The sequence below is a fragment of the Oncorhynchus keta genome, unplaced genomic scaffold (genome assembly GCF_023373465.1).
Source record: "Oncorhynchus keta strain PuntledgeMale-10-30-2019 unplaced genomic scaffold, Oket_V2 Un_contig_1238_pilon_pilon, whole genome shotgun sequence".
NCBI lineage: Eukaryota > Metazoa > Chordata > Actinopteri > Salmoniformes > Salmonidae > Oncorhynchus > Oncorhynchus keta.
Window position 1 is genome coordinate 15,001 of NW_026277856.1, and position 12,128 is coordinate 27,128.

Here is a 12,128-nt window from a genome sequence, read left to right on the forward strand (position 1 = left end):
CTTCAACTATGACAGACAAAATGAGAAAAAAAATCCAGAAAATCACATTGTAGGATTTTTAATGAATTTATTTGCAAATTATGGTGGAAAATAAGTATTTGGTCAAGAACAAAAGTTTCTCAGTACTTTGTTATATACCCTTTCTTGGCAATGACAGAGGTCAAAAGTTTTCTGTAAGTCTTCACAAGGTTTTCACACACTGTTGCTGGTATTTTGACCCATTCCTCCATACATATCTCCTCTAGAGCAGTGATGTTTTGGGGCTGTTGCTGGGCAACACAGACTTTCAACTCCCTCCAAAGATTGTCTATGGGGTTGAGAGCTGGAGACTGGCCAGGCCACTCCAGGACCTTGAAATGCTTCTTACGAAGCCACTCCTTTGTTGCCCGGGCGGTGTGTTTGGGATCATTGTCATGCTGAAAGACCCAGCCACGTTTCATCTTCAATGCCCTTGCTGATGGAAGGAGGTTTTCACTCAAAATCTCACGATACATGGCCCCATTCATTCTTTCCTTTACACGGATCAGTCGTCCTGGTCCCTTTGCAGAAAAACAGCCCCAAAGCATGATGTTTTCACCCCCCATGCTTCACAGTAGGTATGGTGTTCTTTGGATGCAACTCAGCATTCTTTGTCCTCCAAACACAACGAGTTGAGTTTTTACCAAAAAGTTATATTTTGGTTTCATCTGACCATATGACATTCTCCCAATCTTCTTCTGGATCGCCCAAATGCTCTCTAGCAAACTTCAGACGGGCCTGGACATGTACTGGCTTAAGCAGGGGGACACGTCTGGCACTGCAGGATTTGAGTCCCTGGCGGCATAGTGTGTTACTGATGGTAGGCTTTGTCACTTTGGTCCCAGCTCTCTGCAGGTCATTCACTAGGTCCCCCGTGTGGTTCTCAGATTTTGCTCACCATTCTTGTGATAATTTTGACCCCACGGGGTGGATTTGCGTGGAGCCCCAGATCAAGGGAGATTATCAGTGGTCTTGTATGTCTTCCATTTCCTAATAATTGCTCCCACAGTTGATTTCTTCAAACCTAGCTGCTTGCTTACCTATTGCAGATTCAGTCTTCCCAGCCTGGTGGAGGTCTACAATTTTGTTTGTGGAGTTTGGAGTGTGACTGTTTGAGGGTTGTGGACAGGTGTCTTTTATACTGATAACAAGTCCAAACTGGTGCCATTAATACATGTAACGAGTGGAGGACAGAGGAACCTCTTAAAGAAGAAGTTACAGGTCTGTGAGAGCCAGAAATCTTGCTTGTTTGTAGGTGACCAAATACTTATTTTCCACTATAATTTGCAAATAAATTCATTAAAAATCCTACAATGTGATTTTCTGGAATTTTTCTCATTTGTCTGTCATAGTTGAAGTGTACCTATGATGAAAAGTACAGGCATCTCTCATCTTTTTAAGTGGGATAACTTGCACAATTGGTGGCTGACTAAATACTGTTTTGCCCCCTGTATATATATATATATATATATATAGTATACCTGATGAGTATGGGGGTGTATAACAGGCCTATGATGGGTATATATATAGTATACCTGATGAGTATGGGGGTGTATAACAGGGCTATGATGGGTGTATATATATAGTATACCTGATGAGTATGGGGTGTATAACAGGCCTATGATGGGTGTATATATATAGTATACCTGATGAGTATGGGGGTGTATAACAGGCCTATGATGGGTGTATATATAGTATACCTGATGAGTATGGGGGTGTATAACAGGCCTATGATGGGTGTATATATAGTATACCTGATGAGTATGGGGGTGTATAACAGGCCTATGATGGGTGTATATATATATAGTATACCTGATGAGTATGGGGGTGTATAACAGGCCTATGATGGGTGTATATATATATAGTATACCTGATGAGTATGGGGGTGTATAACAGGGCTATGATGGGTGTATATATATATATATATATATAGTATACCTGATGAGTATGGGGTGTATAACAGGCCTATGATGGGTGTATATATATATATAGTATACCTGATGAGTATGGGGTTGTATAACAGGGCTATGATGGTGTATATATATATATATAGTATACCTGATGAGTATGGGGTATATAACAGGGCTATGATGGGTGTATATATATATATAGTATACCTGATGAGTATGGGGGTGTATAACAGGGCTATGATGGGTGTATATATATATAGTATACCTGATGAGTATGGGGGTATATAACAGGGCTATGATGGGTGTATATATATATATAGTATACCTGATGAGTATGGGGGTGTATAACAGGGCTATGATGGGTGTATATATATATAGTATACCTGATGAGTATGGGGGTATATAACAGGGCTATGATGGGTGTATATATATACATAGTATACCTGATGGAGTATGGGGGTGTATAACAGGGCTATGATGGGGTATATATATATATATATATATATATATATATATAGTATACCCTGATGAGTATGGGGGTGTATAACAGGGCTATGATGGTGTATATATATATATATAGTATACCTGATGAGTATGGGGGTGTATAACAGGGCTATGATGGGTGTATATATAGTATACCTGATGAGTATGGGGGTGTATAACAGGGCTATGATGGGTGTATATATATATATATATATAGTATACCTGATGAGTATGGAGGTGTATAACAGGCCTATGATGGGTGTATATATATATATATAGTATACCTGATGAGTATGGGGGTGTATAACAGGGCTATGATGGGTGTAACGTTGATCCCCATCAGCATCTTCTTGTCGATGTCCTCCAGACCCAGGTTACCATACTTCACCTCCCTGTACGTCTCATCATAGTGGAGGATCAGCTGCATCTGCAACAGGCCTGCAGACACACACACATATAAATGACTGAACACATGACACACAAAACATGCACAAAATGGAACAGACAGACAGACAGGTGTTACCCATGTAGACACTGTATATGATCATGCCCCGACGCTGGCCCCCAGGACGTTCTTCACCACGCCCAGCTTCTTCCTCCTGTAATACTTCTTCTCCTCCTCTTCCTCATCGTACTCTGGCTGGGGGCCCAGGAACTCCTCCATCTGGGGAAGGGGTGAAGAGAGAGACAGAGAGGTGAAGGGAGGGAGAGGGGGACAGGGGAGGGGAGGGAGAGAGAGAGAGAGGAGAGATGTGAAGGGAGGGGGACAGGGAGGGGGAGGGAGAGAGATGTGAAGGGGGAGGGGGACAGGGGAGGGGGAGGGAGAAAGAGAGGTGAAGGGAGGGGGAGAGGGAAAGAGAGACAGGTAAAGGGGAGGGGGGAACAGGGGAGGGAAGAGGGGGAGAGAGGTGAAGGGAGGGGAACAGGGAAGGGGAGGGGTGAAGGGGAGGGGGAGAGAGAGAGAGGTGAAGGGAGAGGGGAGAGGGGAGAGAGAGGTGAAGGGAGGGGGGAGAGAGAGAGGTGAAGGGAGGAGAGAGAGAGGAGAAGGGGAGGAGAGAGAGGGAAGGGGAGGGAGAGAGAGAGGTGAAGGGAGGGAGAGAGAGAGGTGAAGGGATGGGGGGAGAGAGGTGAAGGGGATGGGGGAGAGGTGAAGGGAGGGGGGAGAGAGAGGTGAAGAAGGGAGGGGGAGGAGAAGGGATGGGTGAAGGGAGGGGAGAGAGAGGTGAAGGGAGGGGAGAGAGAGGTGAAGGGAGGGAGAGAGAGGTGAAGGGAGGGGAGAGAGAGAGAGGTGGTGGGGAGGGGAGAGAGAGAGTGAAGGGAGGGGGAGAGAGAGGAGAAGGGAGGGGGGAGAGAGAGAGAGGTGAAGGAGGGAGAGAGAGGTGAAGAGGAGAGAGAGAGAGGTGAAGGAGGGGAGAGAGAGAAAGGGAGGGGAGAGGAGGTGAAGGGAGAGAGAGAGATGTGAAGGGAGGGGGGAGAGAGAGGTGAAGGGAGGGAGAGAGAGGTGAAGGAGGGGGAGAGAGAGGTGAAGGGAGGGGAGAAAGAGAGACAGGTAAAGGGGAGAGGGGAACAGGGGAGGGAGAGGGAGAGAGGTAAAGGGAGGGAGGGAACAGGGAAGGGAGGGGAGAGGTGAAGGGAGGGGGAGAGAGAGGTGAAGGGAGGGGGAGAGGGGAGGGGAGAGAGAGGTGAAGGAGGGAGTGGGGAGGGGAGAGAGAGAGTGAAGGGGTGGGGAGAGAGGTGAAGGGAGGGGGAGAGAGAGGTGAAGGGAGGGAGAGAGAGAGAGGTGAAGGGAGGGGAGAGAGAGGGAGGGAGGGGAGAGAGGTGAAGGGAGGGGGAGAGAGAGGGTGAAGGGAGGGGAGAGAGAGGTGAAGGGAGGGGAGAGAGAGAGAGGTGAAGGGAGGGGGAGAGAGAGGTGAAGGGAGGGGAGAGAGGGAGGTGAAGGGAGGGGAGGTGAGAGGTGAAGGAGAGGAGAGAGAGAGGTGAAGGGAGGGAGAGAGAGGTGAAGGGAGGGGAGAGAGAGAGGTGAAGGGAGGGGAGAGAGAGGTGAAGGGAGTGGGAGAGAGAGATGAAGGGAGGAGAGAGAGGTGAAGGGAGGGGGAGAGAGAGGTGAAGGGAGGGGGGGAGAGAGAGAGGTGAAGGGAGGGGAGAGAGGTGAAGGGAGGAGGAGAGAGAGAGGTGAAGGGAGGGGGAGAGAGAGGTGAAGGGAGGGGAGAGAGAGGTGAAGGGAGGGGAAGAGAGAGAGAGGTGAAGGAGGGAAGAGAGAGAGGTGAAGGGAGGGAGAGGGAGAGAGGTGAAGGGAGGGAGAGAGAGAAGTGAAAGGAGGAGAGAGAGAGGTGAAGGGAGGGGAGAGAGAGGTGAAGGGAGGGGGGAGAGAGAGAGGTGAAGGGAGGGAGAGAGAGAGGTGAAGGGAGGGGGAGAGAGGTGAAGGGAGGGGAAAGAGAGGAGAGGTGAAGGGAGGAGAAGAGAGAGGTGAAGGGAGGGAGAGAGAGAGGTGAAGGGAGGGAGAGAGAAGTGAAAGGAGGGAGAGAGAGAGAGTTGAAGGGAGGGAAATACAGGGTTGTTAGTGTTGTAGTTTTTTAATAATTTCAGAGAATAACTAATAAGACAAGAGAGCACACTGGCATAACAAACCAAAAAGTGTGGAATGCTCCTTAAAAAATCGCAGGATATTGCATTGTAAACATCGGTAGCAAAGTTGAAAAAACATTGTATTTTTCATGTTTTTTTCACACAACACCTGTCCTTGAATATTCCCTGAGGACCGTCGGGTAACAGGTCGTCAATGTTAATGTCGCCATTAGGGGCGCAACAGGCGACTCCGCCACAGCCTCGCGGTACACGTTCTCTTCCGCGTCGGCCTCCGCCATCTGTCGGACGATACAGAGAACAGCAGTAAGCACATGAATATTGAATTTCTTTTCACACTTCAATGAAAATAGACTACTAATGAAGTGCGGTGTAATAAACGTTTTAAAATGACGTTTTAACCATGGGGAATATGGTTGAGTTGAGCACAGTGGCTTGTTGCTTCATGATCAATCATTCAAAGACCAAAGAAATACAACTATTATTCCATTATCAAAGAATACATATACATTGATACTTCGATTGCATTAAAACGTTTTGACTTCTAAAACAGTGTGACCAAAAAGAACACCATTTTAAATAGTGACCATCTACAATGGCGGACAATACTTCTAACTTGAATATATAAATATTTATGAAAACAAACCTTTAAATCAATGTCGTATAAAATACACGAGTGCGCGATTCAATACATGCAAAGATGCAATACACTCACCATTATTATGTCAGGATCGGCGTTGTTCTGTCGCCCTTCAGGGCTATTGTATTGTCATGTGCACGAATAAAACTGCGTATTCTTTCTTGGTGTCCCCGTCTCGTACTACTGTACTTGCGCTTCTCCTTTCTCGTGTTAAAGAACAGATCACAAATTAAAACTTTCATTAGGAAACGAAACTCCGCTGTGTGCTCACTTCCTCTTTTTAACCCTATCCATGTTCGTCTTAGAGCATTTTTAGTTTCACGTTCTATTAGATTGTCTTAAAGCTACAGAATATATTTAGTTTAAGTTGTATTAGTTATATGTACGCGATACGCATGGTATACATCGTCCTACGAAATGTTGGTTCCATCTCGAAAAAGCAACGTGCAGTGCATTGACTGCTCTTGTGTGTTGTAAAGTCAATATGACCCTTGAAATTGACAGTTGATTTTATTTGCAATGGGAGGGAGGTTTCAAGAAACTGAGGGAAACGTCATACAAGTCTACTAAGTAAACATGTTTGAGATTGAACACCTTATTTTCCTGCAATGTTTAACATTGAATAAGGCTAATACATCCCAAACGGCACCCTATTCCCTATATAGTGCACTACTTCTGACCAAGGACCAGTGTGCTCTGGTCAAAAATAGTGCACTACATAGGAAAAAGGGTGCCATTTAAACTATAATAATAAGTACAAGTGTTATTGTATTACTGTGAAGAAAATACAGTGTAGAACTTATAACTAAAAACTAAAATATATACTATAACAATATTTATTCAGATTTAAAACAAAAAAGGTTTTTAAAATGTCACAAAAGAAAACTTTGTACAACATTAGCACAGTTTCAACATGAAGAAAATACAAAAAGCCAATGAACAAACTGAGACTGATCAAAAATGTAAAAGAAATGACACTCAGATAGGCATGGTCCTCGTATTGACTACAGCAGTGTCTCCATCTATTCCTACGGGACAAGGGCCCGTACTCATAAAGCCTAGATCAGCACTCCTACTCTGAGACACTGATATGAGCCCAACGGGTGTCCGTCATCAGTTGAGACAGGTGTATTAGTCCATGGCTAGAGCAGAAAGGAGCATCTCCCAGGGTCCCCCTAAGGAATGGCTTGAAGAATACTGCACTATGGAACAATGAAAGCATTTTGTTAAACATTATTGGGGGATTTCTCAATTCGTCATCACCCGGACACACCCACATAACTAAAAAGGGCTACACACACAATGCTGAGAGAGCACTGATTGGCTGAACATATCATAGTTAACTATGGACATTAGTGTCTTTGCTGTAAAAAAAAAAAAAAGATCTTGGCTCAAACCACAAGTACAACCTCTGTTCACACAAAACAGGCTTCATCCATCCCAATTTCCAATCCACACCGTAATCACAAACCTTCCTTCCCAAGCATCTTGCTCTTTAAACACACCCAACCCACTCTGGACGGCAACTCCATCCCCTCCATAAGAGCCATACGTTTATTAAACCCTATCGCTCCCTCTCTCTATCCCCCCGCACAGAAAGCATGGTAACCCTAGCACTAACCCACCCCATCCCTCCCTAAAAATATATATATATATATTATTGTCCAATAGCGTTCTTCCTCATCATCTCCTCGTCCTGAACTGAGAGCTCGGTGAGCTTGCGGCCCAGCCTCTCGTGTAGATCCAGGTACTTGGCCACACAGCGGTCCAGACAGACCGCCTCCCCTTTAGACAGCTCTGCCTCCTTGTAGTGGGGGGGCACGCACTTCCTGTGGCACGCGTTGGTCATCCTGCGAGGAGGAAGATGGAGAGAAAGAAGAGGGCGTTAAGACCTTGTAGATTACGATAAAGATGAGGGCTGTATCTCAAGCACCTTTTCCTTTTTTCCTTGTCAAAACCTTAGAAGGCAAGAGAGGAGAGAGGAATGTCAGGAAAGCATTGGGATGAGCTCTCCTCCAGTGCTCTCCTCACTTCCCTCTGATGTTTTGAGAAAGAGAGGAGACAGGATGCAAGAAATCAAAATCTCTATGTATGTGCAAGGGCATAGAACTCTTCATTCTGATTATGTTATGAAAAGTCAATGTGTGCACTCCTAGCTGGCAATATAACTAGCTAACTAAATCAGTTCCATTTGAATGAGCTCTAAATAACATGACTTACTTAGCTAGCTAACTAGGGATGGTCTTGCCTTTGATTTTGCTAATGCATGTCCAGCAATGTAGTCGAGTGTGTGCGTTATAAAAGAGTACTCTAATCTAAATCGATTGATTCGGTCTGACGTTCAGTAGCACGACAGCTAGCTAACGCTATAAAGCTAAATAGCTAGCCTGAGAATCCATCTAACATGATGCTTTTATCTCACCACCAAAAAGCTAAATACGACAGTCAAAATTAGCTGGCTAGCTACATGCAAATACAGCGTGTTACACTGTAATTAGCACATTCTAGCATTTCAGTGGAGAAAGGACGTTAACTGGCTAGCTAACATTCCATTGCTAGTTAGCCGTTCTTACCGATTGTACATATCAGCCATCATTTCCACTTCTAGTTCCGCCGCCAGTTGCTGTGCTTTCTCTGGGTCCATGTCTGCGTTGTGTCCGCTCCAGACCGTACTCTCTCCAAAATAGAACCGTCCAAACGACCACTCTCAGCGGCCAACAAACACACCCGACCACCGGCTTATTTAACCTTCAGATTGAGGAATACACGTGTGTTGTTCCTTCCCTCTCAAGGACCACTTCCGTTGTCAATAAAGATGCGCATTCAAACCATTCAAACAGCTGTCAAATCAATCGAGTTTTTAATATTTTTCCAATGCATCCTTGATCCTTCACTTTCACACAATAAATCTGACAAGAAAAGATTGCTGTAAACTATTTACAAGAACCCTACTTATCCTGCCATGTTCAGTGAGCAATTCTTCAAGGGAGGTAGAAAGTAAGGATGCATTGTTAAAGTATTGGGACTAGGCCTCCTAGACAGAAAGTGACAGTCCATTCTCATTATGGCACCAACAGAACATCAAACAAACTCCTTTTTGTTAGAACACAGATTGCTTGACTGGGAGGCTAGAAAATTGTAATTGGAATGTGAGCAAACATTGAGCACGAGTACAAACATTGAGCATAGTAGGCAAAGTTAAATGTTTACTTCAATAGCTAGGTTTAAGCAAATAAAAAATGACCGTGCTTGAGATAACAAATCTATTGGACAGCTGTGGTCAAGAAAGCCATTTTAATACAACAAAATTATTATATTTAAATGACAGGCCTTCTTTCTAATGTACAAAGTTATACAAACAATGAAGCTACAAATAAAGAACTTGTCAAAAGTGGCAGATGTAAACATATTTAAGTGCTTCTGATTGGACACTGACTGATTCTGAAGGTATCAAAATAACCAGCATGAACACCAGGGTCCAGTATTCACCGGCGTCTCAGAGTAGGCCCTGTTACTCATTATGACTTGAAAGGAAAAACTGATCCTAGATCTGCACTCGTACTCTGAGAAGCTGTCAATACAGGCCCTGAAATGTAACAGAAGAGTATCTGCGTTTGCCGAGTCTCTAGTCTAGGGCTCATAAGGCATTCTGCTGAAGAACAGTACAACAAAAACAACATCACAATCAACAAAGGTTGTTTCTTTTATATAGCGAGACCCTCATTTAGTGAGTTAGTCTCATCAAGTCAGTGTGGAAGGTTGGGGCTGCTCCGATAGTTAACAGTGTGGAGAGGAGGAGCGGGGAGGTTGCTTAGGAACGGTAGCCTTTCTTCTCAAGAACACACTGTTTAGAATCTGTTGCAAATAACAAACGTTTCCAATGAAGAACATACATGCAACGCTAGCCTTTCTGTTGAAGAATACACACTTGCGTTCTCCAATGGCAACATTGTATTATTTTTAATTTTTTACTGGATTCTAAATGAACACGTCCCTGAGAGTACACCATCCCACTTACTCAGTCCGTTTCCACTCCCATCACGTCTATCTCGTCTTCCTCGGTCAGTTCTGTGACGCCTTGCTCAAGTCCCGCTCCCCACACTCTTGGTCGCACATCCGGCGACCACTCAAGAACGTCCACCTCCACGTCCTCTTCCTCCTCTGGCTCCCAGCTTCCTGTTGACCCCGTGGTGACCCTTCGTGATGTCAGCGTGAAAGGCTCTGCCTCCAGAGGGGTCGGAATACTCACGTCGGCCATCTCGGGGGCAGCGGTCTCCATTTTGATTTTCTGAGGGAGGTGGATGTGGGTGATGCCTCTGAAGCTGGCCATGGTGGAACTCACTTGGTCCCCTTCTCTGGCACCGGGACCCTCTTGCCAAGCTACGAATGAAGAAACCCATCGTAAACATTTGAAAGAGGTAACGTAATTGAGAGTATTTAAGCTCAAAGTAGATAAAAATATGAAAAGCAACTGCCAGTAGCGATCTACTACTACACTGAGTGTACAAAACATTAGGAACACCCGCTCTTTCCATGACAGACTGACCAGGTGAATCCAGGTGAAAGCTATGATTCCTTATTGATGTCACCTGTTAAATCCACTTCAAAATGTCCCTCAAAATTGAAAAATAATTCAGGTTCAAATTGATTTACCTGCATCAGGATACATCGTTGGACCCATCTCCTCTACATCTATCTCCTCCTCTTCCCCACTCACTTCCTCAGCCCCGGCGTAGCCCAACGTCTGCTGGACCTCATCAACCACATCCAACTCCTCGCTGGAGATCTCCATCTCCAAATAGCCATCCTCCATTTTCTCCTCCACCTCTTGGATGATGACACTTCTATACGCCTCCACCACGGATCCTTTTCCCTTTTCGGTCTTCTGGTTTGTCTCTGTAGACGAGTCTGTATCCCTCTCTCTGTTCTCCTTGGAAACCAGATCTCTTCCTTCCTTGTTGCCTTTGTCGCTCCGATGAGGATCCACCATGTCCTTTGTCCTTGTCATCGATAAGGTAGCCAGCTCCTCTCGGAGTTTGAAAAAGTCTCCTGACGCATCAACGTTTTCCGTCTAAAACGTTTCCTGTGTTCTCAAAATGTTCTCCTCTATCCTCAACGTTTTCTCTTTCAGTCTCTTTGTAGATGAGATCTTGATACTCTGTCTCCTGTCCACAAGTGCTGCTGTTGTGTCCTCCATCTTTTTCCTCTGGATGGTCGCTCTCTGTTCGGTTGGTCTGATGGTCATTATCAACGGTTGGTCTAATGGCCGACTTTCTTTCTAGAGACTGGGAAGAACTTATGTTTTTGTTCATCAGTCTTGATTCATTTTGACCGTTGTCACTTTCGTTGGGTTTCAATAATTTTCTTTCACTTTGTTTCTGTCCTTCAGTTTCACTTTCTTTTGTCTGCTTGCTTTTGGTGGACTTCCTCGTGTTTTGGTGCCTGTGCTTCAGGAGTTCTTGGAACTTCTTGAGACACACAGTGGGTGCCCGACCCTTGGAGGGGACCCTGCTGTCAAGCGGACGTCTCAATGGGTCTCTGTCTGATTCAGTCTCTCCAGATCGTTTTGGACTGGAGTTCTGTGGCTGACCAGACGGCTGGGGTTGCAGAATGGTTCCGGTTCCAATCCCTGAACAGTTGGAAGGAACCTGCTCTTCATGGGTACTGGGGGAAGTTGTCTGCGAGCTAGGCTTTTGAGCAACTGTTTTAGACTTAGACAACACGGGTAGTCTCTGGAACAACTCTGCTCTCTCTCCTTTGCCATGTCCCTCCCTGAGCCTCACCCTTTTCCTGCACTTTCGCTTGTCATCCTTTCCCTGTGGTTCCCCTCCTCTGTTCTCCTTTACCTGTGGGTCTCCTCCTTTCTCCTTTCCCTGTGGTTCTCCTCCTCCTTTCTCCTTTCCCTGTGGTTCTCCTCCTCCTTTCTCCTTTCCCTGAGGTTCTCCTCCTCCTTTCTCCTTTCCCTGAGGTTCTCCTCCTCCTTTCTCCTTTCCCTGAGGTTCTCCTCCTCCTTTCTCCTTTCCATGAGGTTCTCCTCCTCCTTTCTCCTTTCCCTGAGGTTCTCCTCCTCCTTTCTCCTTTCCCTGAGGTTCTCCTCCTCCTTTCTCCTTTCCCTGTGGTTCTCCTCCTCCTTTCTCCTTTCCCTGAGGTTCTCCTCCTCCTTTCTCCTTTCCCTGCGGTTCTCTTCCATTTTTCTTTCTCTGCGGTTCTCTTCTCTTTTTTCTTTCTCTGAGGTTCTCCTTCTCTTTTCGTTCTTTCCCTGCAGGTTCTCCTTCTCTTTTCTTTCCCTGCGGTTTCTCCCCTCCTCTCTTTCTTTCTCTGCAGTTCTCCTCCTTTTCTTTCTCTGCGGTTCTCCTCCTTTCTTTTCCCTGCAGTTCTTTCCTCCTCCTCTTTCCTTTCCCTGCGGTTCTCCTTCTCCTCCTCTTTCCTTTCCCCGCGGTTCTGCTCTTTCCTTTCCCTGCGGTTCTCCTTCTCCTCTTTCCTTTTTGTGCTCT

The 12,128-nt window shown here is 45.6% G+C and overlaps 3 protein-coding genes across 3 annotated transcripts in view; all 3 read right to left on the minus strand.

Moving 5' to 3' along the window:
- The window catches only part of LOC118382432 (protein unc-93 homolog B1), a 12,853-nt gene extending 7,578 nt beyond the window's left edge, over positions 1 to 5,275 (minus strand). Inside the window, 6 exon segments of the mRNA XM_052501034.1 lie at positions 2,696 to 2,849; positions 2,935 to 2,964; positions 2,967 to 3,075; positions 5,146 to 5,165; positions 5,168 to 5,212; positions 5,215 to 5,275. Of these exon segments, the coding sequence (XP_052356994.1) occupies positions 2,696 to 2,849; positions 2,935 to 2,964; positions 2,967 to 3,075; positions 5,146 to 5,165; positions 5,168 to 5,212; positions 5,215 to 5,275 (419 nt within the window).
- Positions 5,276 to 7,003: 1,728 nt separating this feature from the next.
- Positions 7,004 to 8,436, minus strand: LOC127917917 (mitochondrial import inner membrane translocase subunit Tim10). Its single transcript, XM_052501036.1, has 2 exons — positions 8,208 to 8,436; positions 7,004 to 7,484 (listed from the first exon to the last, which is right to left on the minus strand). Exons 1-2 carry the CDS (start codon positions 8,276 to 8,278, stop codon positions 7,292 to 7,294), a joined length of 264 nt encoding a protein of 87 aa, XP_052356996.1. The 5' UTR covers positions 8,279 to 8,436; the 3' UTR covers positions 7,004 to 7,291.
- A 478-nt stretch (positions 8,437 to 8,914) lies between these two features.
- Positions 8,915 to 10,695, minus strand: LOC127917916 (uncharacterized). The gene is made up of 3 exons (XM_052501035.1): positions 10,288 to 10,695; positions 9,653 to 10,014; positions 8,915 to 9,489 (listed from the first exon to the last, which is right to left on the minus strand). Exons 1-2 carry the CDS (start codon positions 10,640 to 10,642, stop codon positions 9,653 to 9,655), a joined length of 717 nt encoding a protein of 238 aa, XP_052356995.1. The 5' UTR covers positions 10,643 to 10,695; the 3' UTR covers positions 8,915 to 9,489.
- Positions 10,696 to 12,128: the final 1,433 nt, after the last annotated feature.